The following is a 21,006-nucleotide window of genomic DNA, read 5'->3' as shown; positions in this document are numbered from 1 at the left end:
TGGTTGCGGCCAAGAGAAACGGGCTTGAAATTACCCCAAACGGAACAGGGCAAAATCTATATATCTGAACGTTATTGATATTAAATAACGGAATTGTTCCGTCTTTTACCCAGAAAATCTGGTCACATCTCTGTCTGGGTTCTGTAAGCCGAGTTGCAAAAAGGCTTTTTCGATGTCAGCAACAACGGCATATTTGAACATTCGGAAACGGAGTAATATTCCACAAAGATCTTTCAACATCACGGGTCCTCTGTATAAACAGTTATTCAGACTTTCATAATCATCTCTTGTTTTCGCTGATGCATCATACACAATCCTAACCTTTGTTGTCGGCTTTGTTGAATCTACAACTGCATGATGTGGTATATAATGAGTTATATGATCCTCATGTTTATTGGTCACATCTACCGTTTCGATAATCCCTTTTTCGCATTGCTCATTGATAATTTTATCATAATTTTCAAAAAGTTCCGGTTTTTTTCTCAATCTATGCAACAAGGACCGATATCTTCCGTACGCAAGTTCCTTGTTGTCATTAAGTGTTTTTAGTTCGGATTTCCACGGCCAACATACCAAGTATCGTTCATTCGTGTACTCAACAGAATTGTTAAATTTTTCTAATGCCTTCGTGTCATTAGAATATTCAGACGGTTCACTGATGCCTATAGTTTCAAGGTTCCAAAAATCGTCTAGCGGTGGTTTTATAGGCATTGATTTGTCAATAGCAGTAACGGCACACGAGTATAATAATGGGAGAGCATTTGTTCCATAGTTTAAGATTAACATACTGGGCTCTTCAAAGCCGTCTGATTTTTCAGAAGTTCGACCGGTGATAATCCAACCAAATTTTGAACCTAACAAGTATATTCCTGGCTGAATTTCAATTTTCTCGGGTAAAATTATGTCTAAGTAATAATCGTTACCTATGAGCAGCTCAATTGTTGTTTTCTCGTTTTCTGTTGGAAGGGTGTCCGCAAAACTAAAGTTATTCCACAAATATTCATAATTTTGACAGTTTTTAATCGAAACGGGTCTCCTAAGTACACTTCCTGTAATTTTCGAAACTACATTTTCACTTATTTTCATTTTTGTCCCATCCACTAATTTCATCTGTAGTGTGACCTTTTCTGTTTTCACTAATTTCGGCTTATCGGACGAAAAGGTAATAACGGATACTTCTTCAACGGATTCAACTTTCAATCTAAGTTTTTTAGTTAATGTTTCAGAAACATATATGCGTTGACTTCCGGAGTCCAGCAACAGTCTTATTTCCTCATTACAAGTGTCTGACATATTGGTAATAACGGTTTTTGCAGTCTGCATTAACACAATATCACCCGACGAAAGAAAGGATGGCTCAGTTGTAATACTAACGTTAACGGATTCTGTTGATTTGACAGCTTCATCTACTAAATTAGAAATTACAGTTCTATTCGTGGGAAATTTCTTCAAACACAAACTTCTGTGGTGTTTTTTCGTTTTACTAAAATAAACACATTTACGGTCGCTTGAACACTCACGTAATCTATGACCTGACTTCAAACAAATATAACATAATCCATTAAGTTGTGCTTTTCTGTCTTCAACAGTTTTATACAGACTACACTCATCTGACCAGTGGCTGCCTTTGCAGTAAATGCATAATTTCTTCACTTCAGTTCGGGTCGGTGTAAACGGCATATCATTTGTTGCGGAAAATAAAGCGTCACCGGAACTTCTCACCTTTTGCGGTTTACCATATGACGGTTTATATCTAGACTGCACGTTTGCATTAGACGGCTGCTGCGGTTTAGAATCATTAGTTTTTTCTTTTGACTGAATTTCTGCGGCTTCACGTGCGGCTATGTAGGATTTTAGTAAATCACGTAGTTTGTCGACTCTCCATCTATCAGATCCTTTCTGGATTTCTAGTTGAACTAACACCGCTTCAGGAAGTTTGGTTGTTATCATTGAAATAAAAACATCTTGATCTATATTCTGATTAAGCGCTTCAAGACTTCTCAAATTACGTTCAATCTTGTCGTAGAGAAATCTGAGTTCTGATGTACGGTTTGACGCGCACGACAAATTCATAAGTTCAACGTAATGTGCATTCACTGCGTTCTGTATATCACCAAATCTGTCTTTTAGAATGTCTATCGCAATATCATAATTTTCATTTGATAGCTGTAACCCAGATATTGCACTTTTATCTGTGCCATGTAATTTACTCTTTAAGTATGAAAATTTTTCAACATTTGACAGTTTAGTGTTTTTGTGAACAGTTACTTCAAATTGGTCCCAAAATTCTTTAAATTTCTGTTTATCTCCATTATAACCCATTATTTCCAGTTTTGGTAATTTTACAGCTGCTTCATTTAGTTCATCATGTTGAGGTTTAGCATTTTGTAATTGCATTTGTTGCATCATTTGTATTTGTATTTCTATTAATTGTTCAATTTTAGAATCTTGTTCTGGTTTTGATAAGTTTTTGTATTTTTCCTGTAGGAAATTGTCAATCAGTTTGAGCTCTTCCTTGCGGCTTGTTACCTCTGTTATTATATTAAAGTACAATTCACTTTCTTTTTTAAATGTTTTCATGTCTTCTTCGGCTTTGACAGTTTCTAATGCGAGTGATAACCTTTCTAAAGGTTCTTCAAATTTTGGGCCAAATTCATCAAATCTGCGATACGATTTGTTTACCTATCTGATTTGGGATTCAAGATCAAAATCGGACACTTCCCTTGTCAAGAGTTCTTCAGATTTACCAAGTTCGACTTCTAATAAATTTTTATATCGTGTTTTAAGGCCTTTCAGATATAAGAGTGACATTTTGAATGTTTACGTTTTGTCGTTTGTATGTATCGGAAATTCTTGTCAGTTTCTATCACTTACTCCCGGGTTTCGGCACCATTCAATGTGGCGAAAGAATAAACTATTAGTTTCTGATTAATGTTCTATTAATAATATAGATGTTACAACAATACAGTCCACATTGATACTGATTTAAAGTTCTAATTTTTTTTGTTTGGCCCACGTTTTCAAGGGAGATGATTTCTGTCTATTAAAAAACTTGCTAAAATAAGTATCACAAATTTCTGATAATAAATGTAAAGTTAAACTGAATTGAATTATTAATAGTCCATAAAGAAAAATATTGTTCACAGAATGTCAGTTAATAAAATAAACTCGCGTCCTTCGCGACAGGTACTGCTGTATAAAAAAAATGATCTGGTGTGATTGCCAATGAGACAACTGTCCACAAGAGACCAAAATTATACAGAAATTAACAACTATGGGCCACCGTACGGCCTTCAACAATGAGCAAAGCCCATACCGCATAGTCAGCTATAAAAGGCCCCGAAATGACAATGTAAAACAATTCAAAGGAGAAAACTAACGGCCTTATTTATGTACAAAAAATGAACGAAAAACAAATATAACACATAAACAAACGACAACCACTGCATTACAGGCTCCTGAAGTGGGACAGGCACATACATACATAATGTGGCTGGTTTAAACATCTTAGCGGGATCCCAACCCTCCCACTAACCTGGGATAGTGGTATAACAGAACATCATAACAACGAACTAAAAAAATCACTTTAAAAAGGCTTAACTTATAAGATGGACAAAAATACAAGTGGACATGGCCGGGTTCTTGTACATCCCAACAACAAAATGACACTAGGAACAGATCTGAGAGTACTTGCAGTTATCTGACAGCTAGTTCAAAGCCACTAACAACTAACAAAAAAAGCATGCATCTAAAACTAAATAATCAATCCGTACACATCCAACATCCAATGAATTTAGTGTAAAGACGTCATCAACATTATGTCTGTTAAATGTTGAAAGACATTCAATTGGTGTCTAAACAATTGGTTTTCAAATCTAATCAAAATAGATAACAACTTATTGTCAGTCGTTGTTTGTCTAGATTTGATCACCTTTACAATAAATAAAAATAAAAAAATGTGTCAGTAGTACACGCATGTCCCAATCACACTATCACTTTTTATGCTCATTATGTCTTATTTTCCATTAAAATTAGAAAGATCATGTCATAAGGAACATGTGTACTAAGTTTCAAGTTGATAGGACTTCAACTTCATTAAAACTACCTTGACCAAAACCTTTTACAAAAAACTTTAACTTGAAGCGGGACAGACGGTCGGACAAACAGACGGTCGGACAAACAGACGGACGAACGAACGAACGGACGCACAGACCAGACACATAATGCCCATAAATTGAGCATAAAAACATGTGATACATCACACTTCAAACTTCAATCTAAAAAGCAAAACCTATCTTTCAACATAGAGGTGTCTAATTGATTTTCATACATAACACATTCGACGAACCATAATAAATCGTTCATAATGAAGGAGGAAGTTGAAAACATCACATGGACATTTGTTCATTTACAAGTAAAATTAATTCTTTAAATAGTCTTTTTTATTTAATTCTAAACGAAATGATCTAACCCTACTACTATGGTATGTATGGCAAACGCAACGGACCAGATCAAAATCAGTAATCTTTTTGCAACCTAGCATCCTATTGAAAGAATAGAATTTTTAGAAATGTCAAAGGTAAAGAAAATTTAGCAAAATGCATATTTGGAAATAAGATGTCTAAATGAGAAAAACGCTGTATTGCATAGTAGACTTTGAGAGTCAGACCCCATATTGAATCCGGGTGAATACGTTTGCATCGGGACTCTTTTAACGGCTGCATTGCGTAACAATGCCCACACTTTAGATAGTCATGGTTCCCTTTTCGTGTAAATCAAGATGTATTAATTTCCATCAGACTTCTGTAAAATATATAATGATCTGTTACTTATTTCAACGCGATAGGCCATTTTTTATTTTTATGGAGATTTTGATTATCATGCCCGGAAATTTAAAAACGATCATTGTAAACTTGCCGATCCTTTAAATAAACTTATCATTCAACACTACATAAGATCTTTCAATATTATGTCAATTGGTATTATTATTGATCTTGTTATCTGTAAATTAAAAGCAAACTAATATTATTTTTATCAACATTTTTGAAAATATGCACTTTCATGAATCTACAATCTGTCGATTCCTGTATTTTGACATTGCACAATGTCATGTTTTTCGCTGTCTGTTTAAGACGTCTTTACACTAAATCCATTAAATTGTGGATGTTTATTGATTGATTATTTAGTCTTAGATGCATGATGTTTATGGCTGACTATACAGTATTGGCTTTGCACATTGCCGAAGGCCGAATAGCTGTAAATTTCTGTGTCATTTGGTCTCTTGTAAAGAGTTCTCTAAGCAACAATAATACCACATCTTCTTTTTTATATGATTTTTAACTGTTCATTGCTGCAAAACTTATAAAGCATGACATAAATATATTACAACAGTTTATTAGTTAGCAGCGAGACATGAGATGCAAATGGTTATTGCGATAAAACTTCTCTCAGTCTATCCCAAAACACTGTATCGCCAAATTCATCGTTCGGATATTCGATATAAGAGCTAGATTGAACTAGCTCTAAAACCATCATTGGTAAAACATTCGGTGCAATTTGCTCAAGAAATACTAGAAATAATATGTTTTCCTTATTTCTCGAATAAATGCTTTCCACTTTTGCCATGTTGTATTCAAACATACACCAATACGAATCCAGATAATTATGTGACATAACAATAACCCCTTTTCGGCTGTTGTGAATTGCAGATGTGATATTTCCCGCAATGTCATTTCCAGGTAGAAAATCTCGTTTATGGATACACAGCTTCAATCCAGCTTCGTGTTCTAGACAATGTAGCAGTTTTTCGTGAACGAAACCTCGATCTTTGTTTTCGTATGATATAAAAGCATCGTACTCATATTGGTTGGCATCGTCGGGTTTTCCTTTATTTTGCACTTGATATTTATGTTTTATCATGTAATACATGTATCGCAAGCGCCACCTATTGCGATAAGCCATGCCCCAAATTAGAACAAACAGAAAAACGACCAATGATGCTGTAGTGCCAACAATTAATGACGAATACGACGAACATTCTAACTGAAGCTTTTCGTAAACTGACTTCCCTAACGATTCCCGGTTTCCGCTATCCCTTTCACAGTACGTTTTGTTTTCATTATCAATCTTTAATTTCGTCGTTGTTATCCATTTAATAAAATCCTTTGTGCCGCAAGTGCATTTCAACGGATTCCCACTTAAATCTATTGCAAACTTGTTGTTCATCTTATACACATCTTCTAATTGACTACGAGCATTTTCGTCTAAACTGAAAATTCTGTTGTTAGATAAGTTCAAATTTGTTAAATTTTTCATATGATTAATTTGAAAGGAAATATTATCCATCATATTTTCTCCTAAATTAATGTCTTTCAAATTCAACTGAGATTTGAAAAAACTGTATGGTAAGCTAGTGATTCTATTTTGTGTAAAATTGACGAATTGAAGACTTGGAATATGCTGCATTATTTTTCCACCTGTGTCCTCGGGCAGTATGAATCCAAGTAGATTATTTTGTAAGAGTAATGTTTTCAAATTCGGGAAGCTTTTAAAAAAAACATTCGACACATTCGAGCACAAGTTATCAGACAAATCTAAATGATAAAGGTGTTTAAACGTTAGTAGTGGACCTGTCCATGAATAGAAAATGTTACGACTCAAATCTGCATATTCTAGCATATTATTAGAAACATATGCTTCTTGAAGTTCATATCGAAGATTGCATCCTCTGTAATGAAATACTTTTAGTCTCATAGGAACAGGTAAAACCGGTAAATATGAATTATATATGGTTTTATCGGGATATTTTTTTTTGTTCGCAGACCTGATTACAACACGATTGTTTAGAATGTTCGCAATTTTCTTTTTTTTCAATATCGAATCTTGAATTAAATAAAAATGACACGTTTACAAATTCAGCTTGCACAACTATTGAATCGTATAAATATTCTCCATACGACAATTCATTGTCAGACAAAAAGATTTTTTTAATAGTAATTGGAAGCTCCTGTAATGTTCCCTTTTCTATGAGCTGTATCTTATTACTATCTGCATGCAGTTCCGTCAACTTTGTTTGTTTTAAATGCATAAGATGACGCTTTAGCACTTTCGTATTCATTTCAAACGTTTTATGAATTTTATTAAATTTCAGAACTTTAATCGACGTGAATGGAAGGTCAATTGTCACATTTTCCAAACCATCAAACTTAAGACATGTGTTAAATGAAAGATTTAAAATTGATAAATTTCTCATAAAACTAAATGAACCATTGTACACGTAATTTACTTTACAAGCAGAAATATCTAATTCATGTATTTTTGGTACAGATCTAAACGTATTCGGTTTCACGGTGTGTATGTAGCAGTTACCAGATGATCCAGAGACGTCTAGATACTCTAAATGAGGCATTTCAGGGAGATTTTCATGAGAGACATTATAATCAATCTTCAATTTGAGTAAAGATGGAGGAAATGTAACGTTGTGATTGCTCCAGCTAATATTATTCTTCTTAACATCTAAGTATGATAGTGTTCGTAGGTATAAAAACACATCTTTTGTTGTTTTTGAAATAAGGTTATTGTTTATCACAAGTTTTAAAACACTATTCAGACCATAAAACATTTTCTTTGTAAGAAAGTGTAATTTGTTTTCGGAAAGGTTTATTTTCCTTAAAATATTGTTATCCTTAAAATGTTGTTCCGGTATATTAGATATATTGTTGTAACTTAAATCAACACTGCTTACGTTTCCTGGCAGTTTCGGGATATAACTTAAGCTTAGTTTTGAACAATCGACCTCGACATACGTTTCATTTATAGTTTTACATCGACATTTGGCATTGAAGTAACACGTGATTTTCAACTGTCCGTTTACTTCCGTTCGTAGCATAAAATATACGAGAATATGAATAAGCTCTGTATTTACCATTTTTCTGAAATGAAAAAAAAATATATAAACTATAATCAAAATAATGAAGATGTTTAATGAATTTATCAAACGTTGTGCCTATGAAATAGTCCTTCTTTCTGAAATTACACAATCAAAGCTTGAACAAATATATGACTGTTGTCCTGTGACTTTTACATATACAATAGCCTTAAATTACAATTTTATTTTTTATTGTTTTCTTTATAATCTTATAACAAATCTGGAAAAAGAACAATGAATATCGGCTATTCTTGACACGGCGTGGCGGTTTTGAAGTGGAGAAAAACGTTCAAGTATCAAAACTATTTTTTTTAGAATTGTTAGTACCAAATAATATATCGCCCGGAAGAAACCGAACCGTAATCAGTTTCCTGCAAATAGAAGTTGACGTTTTTAGTGACTTGTTTTCTCAAACACCTCTCCCTTGTTTTCCGTATTACAGATTTCGAAGCTTCATATGCAATTTCAAGAACAAATACTACTTTTGACGATTTTCCTGTATGATTTACTTCGTGTTGTTTCTTATCTATTATTTATAACTGTTGATGTAAATGTCTTTTGGTTTTTTGAGTCTTTGTTTACTCCTTGGGTTTTTTTTATCGTCTTATATATAGTATAACCTAGTAATTGTTTACTAAGAAGTTGTCATTTAGTTAAATTCTATAATAGGAATTCATTTCTATATAAATCATATAGGAAAAAATCGTCAAATGTAAAATATTATCCTGAAACTTGCATATGAAGCCTAAAAATCTGTAACACGAAAAAACTAGGGAAAAGTGTTTGAGAAAAAAGACCACTGAAAACGTCTACTTCTGTTTGCAGGGAACGGATAATGGTTCGGTTCCTTCCGTTCAATATATCATTTGGTAATAACAATTCTCAAAAAAGACATGTTGATACTTGAACTTGTCGTGGTCGTTTTTCTCCGCTTGGAAACCGCCACCCCGGTTCAGGCATAGCCGACACCCACATGTGGCGTTCTGCACGGTGATATATGACATAAATAATCTGTCTAATTTAGGAATAATTCATCAGGGCTTAAATCTATACTGATTGTAACACGGGTAGAGTCTTTATGGTGAATATTTTACCACAAACTACAGCGAGGGATAAACTATCAGCATAACGAGCAAACTCGTTGTAAAAATAAGTATGAATTCAAGCCCTATTAATTATTGTTACTGATAAAGGTAAAATATGTCAATTCTTTTCAACCGAAGCGCTATAGGTGAATGATTATACTTGAGTTCTGTAAACAAACGCACTCTAACATTGACGCAAACTGATCTAGTGACATGCTATTTACAATTGCGTATTTAGTTAGGTTTGGATGAATTTAAATGATGATTTTACTTATATGTAAAACAAATAAACGGATTTTAAAGTCATATTAAACGAGTGACTGGTGAAAAATAATGTTTATCCAATTTTTGAACCAATGCATATATATATCATAAACTTAGTCTTCTGTTCACGATTTTATTATTATTTACACAAATATATCGTGTAATCGTCAATTTTTTTCTCTCTGTCTGTTATGATTTAACAAATATGTCAGCTCGTTGAATGATGTGTTTTTACTCCGAAGTTTACCGATTGTCACCTTATAATAAACAATCAACAAAAAAGCATGAATATTGAGCACGTGTTTAACATGTACAATCAGATATTTGTTTATTTCAGTGATAGACCCATGCGTATTGCGATCACCAGATTTTTACGAGCAGGTTCACGCTAAGGTCACTTTGCATACGGAAAAAATGTCGGCGAATTGCTTCCTGGAAGCAGGAATTAAAAAAGTAAATTTTTTCTAAATGTGGACAAATAAAAGAATTTTCTTCCAAAAAAGTATATGTACATAAGTTAAATAATGAAAACTGTCCAATTTGTCATAAAAAAACATATGCATCATTTTTTTTTAAATTTGATGTTTCATATGACTTTAACACATTTGATCATTGTTTGTTTGTTGTGATGATTTTCGATTTCACAATCGTGCATAAAAGATTTATATTCTTAGTCATCGTCAATGACGTCGGGTAGCTCATTCATAAAAAAAGCATATCACTTTGGAGTATGACCAGAACAGCACAAACAGTTTTTTTTTTACATTTTACCACATGTGTGTCCTTAAAGCGTTTAAAGAGCATCATATTAGAATTCTTTATCGATTTTAGTTAACAGTATTGCATCAAGGTTTTGCGACACGAATATACCATGTGGATGAATCGTTATTAAATAAATGTCTTTATTTAACATGCCGTTAGTTGATGTAATACTCGTGAGGATAGGAAAGCGATACATTTTAACTTTTGTATTTCAACATTAATATAATAATGTAATTCAACCGAACGCTAAGTGATGGTGTAGAATTTTTGTTGAAAGGTACAATATGAAATATGAGCTACAATAAAACCTTGTTTTTCACTAAAATTCTCATTTGACTTCCGGATCGTTATTATAATATTATAAGAGTTAGTATGCACAATGAATTGTTTGTTTTGTATTATCAAAGAAAATTACGGTTTTCGATATTTTCCTCTTTCAGTTATGTTTATTTCCGTAATTAAAATATATATTAAGTGTCATCTACAAAGGAGGAAGCCCAGTAAGACCCCTTTTTTGGCCCCAAAAAATAGCAGTTTTACAAAATTGTTTAAAATGAAAATTTTAAGTTATTCATTGGAAAGTAGAATGCTTCTGCTACATAATTATGGGCTGTTTTTGACAATACAATTAACATATATCGGGTACTAGCATCATTCAGTCATGCTAAATTACTGAAATCTTCCCCATTTTAACAGTTTAGTTAAATTTTAGACGGTTTCCGTCTGAAATGAAAATGGCCGCATTCGTGTTCATTCTTAATTGAAATGCAAGTTGTATTTAATGATAATACATAACATACATAAAGGTTGAGGATGAACACGGATGCGGCCATTTTCATTTTTGACAAAAACCATCTGAAAAGTGACATGTTTTGGCATATTTGATAGATTTTTTATATTTAAGCTTGAATCGGAGCGTTTTTAATTACTTAATGAGTTACAATCTTTCACATAAACTAATTGAATCAACTGAAATACACACTTTTAAGTGTTTAAAAAGTGTCCAAAATCTTTCGTCAGATGAACCTGAAATTTGAGGTCAATATGGCCAGTACTGGACCTACACCTTTAAATAAATAATGATAAAAAAAAAACCAGGTTATGTCATAAGAAAGTAGGACTAGCAGGACTACTATAAGAATCGAACAGGAAAAATTATTTACAAGGCAAAGAATTATCGTAATCAGCAGAAAAGTTTCATTGTCTTTAAAATCGTTATGTATGTATACAATGATGTATGCGAAATTAGCACATTCCTTTCAACCTTTAGATTGTGTGACTACATGCGAGAACCAATTTTGAAAATTACCGCTCTGTCTGTTTCTATGCAAAACGCATAACAAGTAAATATGTTGACGTTTTTTATTTGATTATTTCTAATTTTAATAGGACAATTGAAGTTATTATCAAATCAACGTATATATACATATGTTTTTTCAAAGATCTTACTGTAACTTTTTACAAATTATTATATATATATATAACAAAACGTTTCATTTTGTAATACAAAGCTTTCTATGCCAAATTAACAGCTATCCCCTTTGTCTTGGCAGTATTTAATATCTGCCTTTTATTTCAAAATTGAAGTATTAAAGTTTCCTTTTTTAAAACTAGAATTAAAATTAATATTGCTTAACTCTACTTACCTAAATGGGTATTTTGTACACCTCATATATGATGTAATAATGATTGACTTCCCGTTAACAACTGGGTTTAAACGAACATAATGCTATCCCTGTTGTTTTGCTGAACCGTGAAATCACGTTAACAGTAGTCGGAGCATTGTACCAATCATCAACCGATCATTAATGTTATGTAGTACTAATTATTTACACTTATATTTCTATCACAAAAGAAAACAATCTTTGTATCAAAACTCCTAGCAATGACACTGGTATTGAGAGAGTGTAATCTATTAAGTGAAAGGTTTATTTCAGTTAAGATATCGTTGTCTTTAAAATGATATTCCGGTATATTATGTATATAAAGTAAAAGATGATTGTTCAGAATTGTACGTTTAATAATTTCATTTGCCGACATGATTGCAGATAAAAAAAAAAGTCGTAAATAAAATAAAACAAAAAACAAATATGAGAGAATACATGTGCATTTAATAATTTTATGCCTTAACGTGCAGTAAAAAAATATATTAATACTTAACCCTAACATACTTTTTGGCTTAATGCGAGTTGATAAGTTTACAGTGTTGCTCCTAAATGATGAGCGTTTGGAATACATCAGAATTGTGTATGTTTAATAATTTTCTAGCTTAATTTCTGCATAAAATTATCAGAGTAACAAATAATATTGTTTGTTACAAATCATATATGACATCTGAGTTTATAACTTTTACTTTTAAAATACATTTATAACATTTGTCTAAATACTCGAGTAACGGTCATCATCCAAAATACTATAGTTGAATTTACGACCATCACACATTTAAATAAAATTAACGGTACCAATTTTCTTGCACCAGATGCGCATTTCGACAATACATGTCTCTTCAGTGATGCTCGTGGCCAAAATATTTAAAATCCAAAGCTTATATAAAAGATGAAGAGCTATAATCCAAAAGGTCCAAAAAGTATAGCCAAATCTGTGAAAGGAATCAGAGCTTTGCATGAGGGAGATACATTCCTTAATTTATAATAATTCTATCATTTTGTAACAGTAAATTTTACGACCATCATGCTCGAATTTTTTAATGACTATTTTACGAAAATTGGAATGATTTTGTCTATCAAATTTGGTTGGAGCCTCTGGTCTTTGTTAGTCTTGTATTATTTTAATTTAAGGTTCTTGTATACAATTTGGAAATTAGTATGGCGTCCATTATCACTGAACTAGTATATATTTGTTTAGGGGCCAGTTGAAGGACGCCTCCGGGTGCGGGAATTTTTCGTTACATTGAGGACCTGTTGGTGACCTTCTGCTGTTGTTTTTTCTATGGTCGGGTTGTTGTCTCTTTGATACATTCCCCATTTCCATTCTCAATTTTAATTTTATTTCAATATCAACGCACTCAGGGTTAGTGTATATGAGACAAGAGGTTTAGCTCAAACGAACTTTTTACTGCACAACAAATCGGAAAAGAAAAACTTATCCCTAGAGTTGTCTCCCATATCCTGGATGGTCGTAACTTTTAGTTACGACCATCCGCTTACCACCCGTGGTTATATGATCTTTTTGTTATATGTTTTTATCCTGCAATTTGCCTTTTTACTATACAAATACAGGTGTACAGATAACACGAACCGATATTTTTATACAATATAATGTCCTGGTAATTCCATTCTTCCTAGGCTATATATAATTATTTGTAATTATGTATAAGATTATATATGGATGTTGTATTTTGTTCACCATGTCTTGCAAACATTGTACAAAACCCTTGATTTGAGATCAGAGGTCGTGAAATATATATTATAGATTAATATAAATAAAAATAATACAGGAAAATAAGAAACAGTGTATATAGATAAATATATATAATTCGTCTTAACATCAGCCCAACATTGTTAAATCTGTAAATTGGTGGAAGAAATTATTTTTTTTGTGTTCGTCGCTGGCAGGGATTCGAATTATACTACTGAGTTATGGCGGAACCAAATCGCCTTGCATTGTGTCCGACGCTTTAGACCACTCGGCTACCTAAGCTCCACTATAACTAAGCTTTCGGTGGCCGCGTGTTACCTTTCGTCGTCGTTTTTTTTTATCTAGCGTCGTATCACAGTACATGGTATATAAGGCATGAAAATAAAACTCTTACAAATCAGCTCAATTATCTATCGTACATGATCCTACAATAAAAAGCAGGATGTAGTTACAGAAATGATTATATTTTAATTACGTCTGAACCAGTGACAATACTACGACAAATTTCATCCGTCAAATCCCAAGTGATGGTTTTACAAGACTGAAAACACACTCTGTATATATAATTCGTCTAAACATCAGCTCATCAATGTTAGATCTGTAATTGTTTTTGTTCTTCCCTGCTCGGGACTTGAACTCATGCTACTGAGATATCGTAACACAAATCGCCTTGTATTGTGCCCCACGTGCTATTGTATATATGTAGGACTCTGAAACGTGTCCTTTCCCCCAAACGTGTCCACATAACGTCACTTAACTGCAAAACATGAATAAATGTAAAAGGACGCCACAGCGTGTCATTTGTATAAACGCCAAAACGTATTCAATCCCATAACGTGTCCATATCAAGATTTTGTTTCTTCTACTGGAACTATCTTTCGTGTCAATTTTATAATTACGTACTAGGTTATTTGAAAATATTGTTTTTTTAAACGTATACTCATTATACTACTTCGTTAAGACAAATAGAAATAAACTACTTTAGGCAGTATATCCCTGGTAAAAGTGCCCGTTCGGATATATTTTGAATGTAAAGCCATGCTCAGTTAAATTGTAGATATTAAATCAGATACTCGTGTAGATGAATGTTTAAACTCTGTGCATAAAAACTTTGTAGGATTTATCTCTTTCATTGTGCCATATATAATTTTATATACATTTTATTTTGACCGAAGCATTCCGTAGAATCCATATAAGAGTTATATCGCCCTTCTATTTTTCAAATAAACGACACACTAGATATTGACAATTGCTATAAATTCATATTCATACATGATAAAGCTTTTGAATTATTTGCATTACGTCATCAGATGGACAAAAATACAAGTGGACGTGGCCGGGTTCTTGTACATCCCAATAACAAAATGACACTAGGAACAAATCTGAGAGTACTCGCAGTTATCTGACAGCTAGATCAAAGCGCCACTAACAACTAATAAAAAAAAGCATGAATCTAAGACTAATTTATCAATCCGTACACTTCCAACATCCAATGAATTTAGTGAAAAGACGTCATAAACATTCATTTTTTGTTAAATGTTGAAAGACATTCAATTGGTGTCTAAATAAATGGTTTTCAAATCTAATCAAAATAGATTACAACTTAATGTCAGTCGTTGTTTGTCTAGATTTGATCACCTTTACAATAAAAAAAAAATTTTAAAAATGTGTCAGTAGTACACGGATGTCCCAATAACACTAATATTATCACTTTTTATGCTCAGTGGAACGTGAAATAATGGTGAAAGTCTTATTTTCCATTAAAATTAGAAAGAGCATGTCATAATGAACATGTGTACTAAGTTTCAAGTTGATAGGACCAAAACCTGTTACCAAAAACTTTAACTTGAAGCGGGACAGACGGGTGGACAAACAGACGAACGAACGAACGAACGGACGCACAGACCACAAACATAATGCCCGTAAACTGAGCATAGAAACATGTGATACATAACACTTTAACTTCAATCTACAATGCAAAACCTAACTTTCAACATAGAGGTGTCTAATTGATTATCATACATAACACATTCGACGAATCAAAATAAATCGTTCATAAGGAAGGTGGAAGTTGTAAACATCACGTGGACATTTGTTCATTTACAAGTAAAATTAATTCTTCAAATAGTTTGTTTATCTAATTCTTAAGGAAATGATCTATCCCTACTACTTTATATATGTATGGCAAACGCGACGGACCAGATCAAAATCAGTAATCTATTTGCAACCTAACATCCTACCGAAGGAATACAATTTTTAGAAAATGTCAAAGGTAAAGAAAATTTAGCAAAATGCATATTTGGAAATAAGATGTCTAAATGAGAAAAACGTTCTATTGCATAGTAGACTTTGAGACCCTATATTGAATCCGGGTGAATGCTTTTGCATCTGGACTCTTTTTACGGCTGCATTGCGTAACAATGCCCACACTTTAGATAGTCATGATTCCCTTTTCGTGTAAATCAAGATGTATTAATTTCCACCAAACTTCTTTAAAATATATAATGATCTGTAACTTATTTCAACTGGATAGGCCATTTTTTTTTTTATGGAGATTTTGATTATCATGCTAGGAAATTTAAAAAACATACTTGTAAACTTGTCGATCCTTTAAATAAACTTATTTAAAAAGGTTACCATTCAACACTACATAAGATCTTTGAATATAATGGCAATGGGTATTATTATTTATCTTGTTATCTATAAATTAAAAGCAAACTAATATTAATGTTATTAACATTTTTAAAAATATGCACCTTCATGAATCTACAATCTGTCGATTCCTGTATTTTGACATTGCACAATGTCATGTTTTTCGCTGTCTGTTTAAGACGTCTTTACACTAAATCCATTAAATTGTTGATGTTTACTGATTGAGTATTTAGTCTTAGATGCATGATTTTTATGGCTGACTATGCAGTATTGGCTTTGTACATTGCCGAAGTCCGAATAGCTGTTAATTTCTATGTTTGGTCTCTTGTAAATAGTTCTCTCAGTAACAATACCACACCTTCTTTTTTATATGATTTTGAACTGTTCATTGCTGCAAAACTTATAAAGCATGACATAAATATATTACAACAGTTTATTAGTTAGCAGCGACACATGAGAAGAAAATGGTTACTGCGATAAAACTTCTCTCAGTCTATCCCAAAACACTGTATCGCCAAATTCATCGTTCGGATATTCGATGTAAGAGCTAGATTGAACTAGCTCTAAAACCATCATTGGTAAAACTTTCGGTTCCATTTGCTCAAGAAATACTAGAAATAATATGTTTTCCTTATTTCTCGAATAAATGCTTTCCACTTTTGCCATGTTGTATTCAAACATACACCAATACGAATCCAGATAATTATATGACATAACAATGACCACTTTACGGCTGTTGTGAATTGCAGATGTGATGTTGGCTGCAATGTCATTTCCAGGTAGGAAATCTCTTTTGTGGATACACAGCTTCAATCCAGCCTCGTGTTCTAGACAATGTAGTAGTTTTTCGTGAACGAAAACTCGATCTTTGTTTTCGTATGATATAAAAGCATCGTACTCATATTGGTTGGCATCGTCGGGTTTTCCTTTATTTGCACTTGATATTTATTTTTTACCATGTAATACATATATCGTAAGCGCCACCTATTGCGGAAAGCTATGCCCCAAATTAAAACAAACATAAACACTGCTAATGATGCTACTATGCCACAATTTATCAATGCCGAATACGATGTTTTTTGAAGCTCTTCATAAGATCTAGTGAATCCTCGTAACGTTTCCGGTATCCCATGAAAAGTCAGACAGGAGGTTTTGCGTTTATTCAGAATCTTTTTTTGTCGTTGACATCCACTTCACAAATTCGATTGTCTCACAACTGCATTTTAACGGATTTCCACTTAAATCAATGGAAAAATTGTTTTTTACTTTGTACACTTCTTCTAATTGACTCCGAGCATTCACACCTAAGCTAGACATTCTGTTATTAGAAAGATCTAAATGTGACAACTGTTTCATGTGGTTTATTTAGAAGGTAATATCATCCATTATATTTCTTCCTAACTTTATGTCTATCAAATTCGCCTGAGACTTAAAAAATGCATAAAATAAACTTGGAATCCTATTATCTGCCAAATTAATGATTTGAAGGGCTGGCATATGTTGCATTATTTCCCCTTCAGTGTCATCTGGAAGTACAAATCCAAGTAGATTATTTTGTATCAGTAACTTTATTAGATTTGGGACGCTTTTAAAAAATACCTTTGACACATTCGAGCATATGTTATTGGACAAATCTAAAACATGCAAATGATTAAACGTAAGAAGTTGACCTATCCATGAATAGAAAATGTTATGACTCACATCTATATAATTCACTTTGTTCTCGGTAACTGTATATTGTGGTATTTCATAGCGAAGAAAGCAGTTTTTATAAAGAGCTGTTTTCAAGGTTCGAGGAATTGGCAAGAATTTCCATTTTGAGGTAACTCGGGATACTGTATCATCAGCTATCTGAAATTGTTCACAAAATCGATTACAACATGATTCATCAGAACGCTTGCATTTTTCTTCTTCTTCGTTGTTTCTACGCGAACTGAACAAGAACGACATATTCAACAATTCAACCCTCAAAAGTATAAATTCGGAAACATACTTTCCATACGAAAATTCGTTGTCGGAAACATAGACTTTCCGAATGGAAGATGGAAGTTGGTGTACAGCTCCGCTTTCTATCAGCTGTTTTATATTACTGTCGCCATGTATTTCTTCCAACTGTGTATATCGTTAGTGCGCCAAATGCCTCTTCAAAACTTTCGTATTCATTTGAAAAGTTTTGTGAATTTTATTAAATTTCAGAATTTTAATAGACGTAAATGGAAGGTCAATTGTCACATTTTCTAAACCATCAAACCTTAGACATGTGTTAAAAGAAATGTCTAGACTTAATAAATATCGCATAAAGCTGAATGAACCCTTGTACACGTAATTCACTCTACATGCAGAAATATCTAATGTATGTATTTTTGGTACAGATCTAAACTTATCCGGTTTCACGGTGTGTATGTCGCATTGTCCAGATGATCCAAAGATATCTAGAGTCTCTAAATGTGCCATATCAGGCAGGTTTTCATGAGACGCATTGTAGTCAATCTTCAATGTGAGTAAAGATGAAGAAAATATAACATTGTGGTTGCTCCAGCTAATATTATTATTCTTAACATCTAAAAATGATAGAGTTCGTAGATTTAAAAACACATCTTTCGTTGCTTTAGAAATAATGTTATTGTTCGTTTTAATCTTTGAAACACTGTTCAGCCCATAAAACATTTCCTTGTTGAGAGAGAGTAATCTGTTTTGAGAAAAGTTTATTTCAGTTGAAATATCGTTGTTTTTAAAATGTTCCGGTATTTTATGTATATTATTGTAACTTAAATCAACACTGCTCACATTTTGTGGCAGGTAAGGTATATCCCTTAGTTTTGCATGTGAACAATCAACCTCGACATATGTTTTATTTGAAGTTTTACATCGACATCTTTGATTAAAGAAACACGTGGTTTTTAACTGTCCACTTACTTCCATCATTATAACAAACATAGCACAAAAAAGAGTAAGTTGCGTATTTGCCATATTTCTGAAATGGAACAAAATGCATAAATTATTAAAGGACAAAGGGACTAATACATTCATTTGCTTGTCGCTTTTAGACAAATACTTGATTACGATTTTTGATCGCGAACTTCTTACACTTTTTATTGAATTTTCATGATCATACACAGATTTGGTTTAGAAAGATTGTTGTGCCTTAAGAATCATTGTAACAAACGATATATCACTCCCGTTTTTTACTTTTTTTTCTATATAGACCGCAAGTTTTGAAGTTTCGACAATCAAGGAGTCCTCATCGATACTTTAAGTTTAAATACTAAATAATCTAAACCAAATACAAACTTGATTAGCTGATATAACCGAAATAAACGAAAGGTATAGGCGTCAAAGCAGTAAATAAATAAACATCATCAACGACCGACCATATTTGGGAGAGCTATTTGGATAACACTAAAGTCCTGTGCCTGGAGTTTTATATTGAATTTTAGGGCTAAAGTTACATTATAAGTTATCATGATTTGACCCAACTAACATGATTAATTACATAGCGACGAAAATTGTTGATCGGATCGGGCATTTTATTGATTTTCCATATAGCGCATAGTTGATGTTTGTTTATACTTACTTTTAATGATCTGGGATTGTACTGGCCATATCTATATTTCTGGAATATTCTGATTTCAAATACAGCTTTAAAGATTTTATGCCTGACTTTAATTCCATAATCTTATCTTTTACCACTCCATGATCACTAAGGTCCTCAATGGTCTTTAACAGACTGTCACATGCAGTTGTGCCATCTGCAGCCATGTTGTCCAATCCACTAAGGTTGGTTCTTTTAGCTGCTGAACATGTTGATAAGATTTTATACAATGTTGAATCAGCTAAGGGAGTAAATTCTGATTCTTTGCAATATGTCTTGTACATCTGCACAAGAGATGAATGGCATGAGGTTCTCACTACTTCTGGTATAGATACAGTCTCTCCATTATCAAACTTCAGATTTCTGGTACCATAGGAACAAATTTGAACAAAATTTGGATCTAAAATAAAATCTAATGCATGTTCCAGTTTTTCTGGATCCATTCTGTTTCTATAGAAACTACCCTGGGTCTGCTGGGGTACACCTGCACCACAAGTAGCAATATGTGACCTACTTTGGTCAATTTTCCATTTTGACAAACCAGGTATGAGAGATTGAAGGTTTTCCTTTGTATGCATGTCTGGTGATGAAATCATGGAGAGTAATTGGCATTTGAGGGTATTGTTGTCAGCTTCCATGTAGAGCTTTGCAATCAAATTTGTTAAATCTGTGTTGACTGTGGATGTAGTTAGAATATTAATAATACTAGTTTCACGAGCCAAAAGATGTAATAGTTGAGATGATTGCCCTGGTGCAATGTGTTCAAGTACAGAATGTACAGCCTCATTTGCCTTCCGTTTCAAATAACGCACAGTACTATCTTTTACATGTTCAAGAGGCGTTTTAAGTTGAAATTTAATAGGACTTATTGAACCTTTTCCAAGTAGATCAAGGGCTGAATTCATGCTATGAAGTCCTTCTTTTAAGATACCCTGCGCATTTGATGTTGCACTCCAGTTAGATTCTTGAGAGATTTGTGAGGAAGACAAATTCTGATTTTCTTGAGATGAATCACAGCTTACATTGTCAATCTGAAATTATTATAAATTCTAATGCAATTTGGATGTAACAATTTTTTTCATTGGATAAAAGTTGACGTCAAATCCACAGTTGACTAAGAAGGGACCCGCAATTTTGAATTGATTGAATCAACAAATGTTCGGTTACTACTATATAACCGAAAATAAATAACACCTACTTCGAATTCCCGTTTTAATGTAATTTTATCCGAATTTGAAGCATGGTAACGTAATAACCTCCAGTTTGTAAGTTTTTATTTGTACGACTTCACGTTTAGCCATGACATCTTTGTGCCAAAATCATTCATGAAGTTTTGCGGATTTTTT

At 32.9% G+C, this 21,006-nt stretch overlaps 3 protein-coding genes and 1 pseudogene across 3 annotated transcripts; all 4 read right to left on the bottom strand.

Annotated features, from left to right (window-relative positions):
• Positions 1-105: 105 nt before the first annotated feature.
• Positions 106-2,580, bottom strand: LOC139483984 (uncharacterized). Its single transcript, XM_071267703.1, has one exon. It carries the CDS (start codon positions 2,578-2,580, stop codon positions 106-108), a length of 2,475 nt encoding a protein of 824 aa, XP_071123804.1.
• A 1,848-nt stretch (positions 2,581-4,428) lies between these two features.
• Positions 4,429-11,742, bottom strand: LOC139485017 (toll-like receptor 4). Its single transcript, XM_071269120.1, has 2 exons — positions 11,685-11,742; positions 4,429-7,931 (listed from the first exon to the last, which is right to left on the bottom strand). The coding sequence occupies exons 1-2, from the start codon at positions 11,708-11,710 to the stop codon at positions 6,794-6,796; spliced, it is 1,164 nt and encodes a 387-aa protein (XP_071125221.1). The 5' UTR covers positions 11,711-11,742; the 3' UTR covers positions 4,429-6,793.
• A 4,747-nt stretch (positions 11,743-16,489) lies between these two features.
• LOC139485028 (toll-like receptor 4) lies at positions 16,490-19,038 on the bottom strand (annotated as a pseudogene).
• Positions 19,039-19,644: 606 nt separating this feature from the next.
• Positions 19,645-20,683, bottom strand: LOC139483983 (uncharacterized). The gene has a single exon (XM_071267702.1). The coding sequence runs from the start codon at positions 20,563-20,565 to the stop codon at positions 19,645-19,647; it is 921 nt and encodes a 306-aa protein (XP_071123803.1). The 5' UTR covers positions 20,566-20,683.
• Positions 20,684-21,006: the final 323 nt, after the last annotated feature.

Source organism: Mytilus edulis, chromosome 8, assembly GCF_963676685.1.
Source record: "Mytilus edulis chromosome 8, xbMytEdul2.2, whole genome shotgun sequence".
In the NCBI taxonomy this organism is placed as follows: domain Eukaryota; kingdom Metazoa; phylum Mollusca; class Bivalvia; order Mytilida; family Mytilidae; genus Mytilus; species Mytilus edulis.
This window is presented reverse-complemented; position numbering and strand designations above follow the sequence as displayed.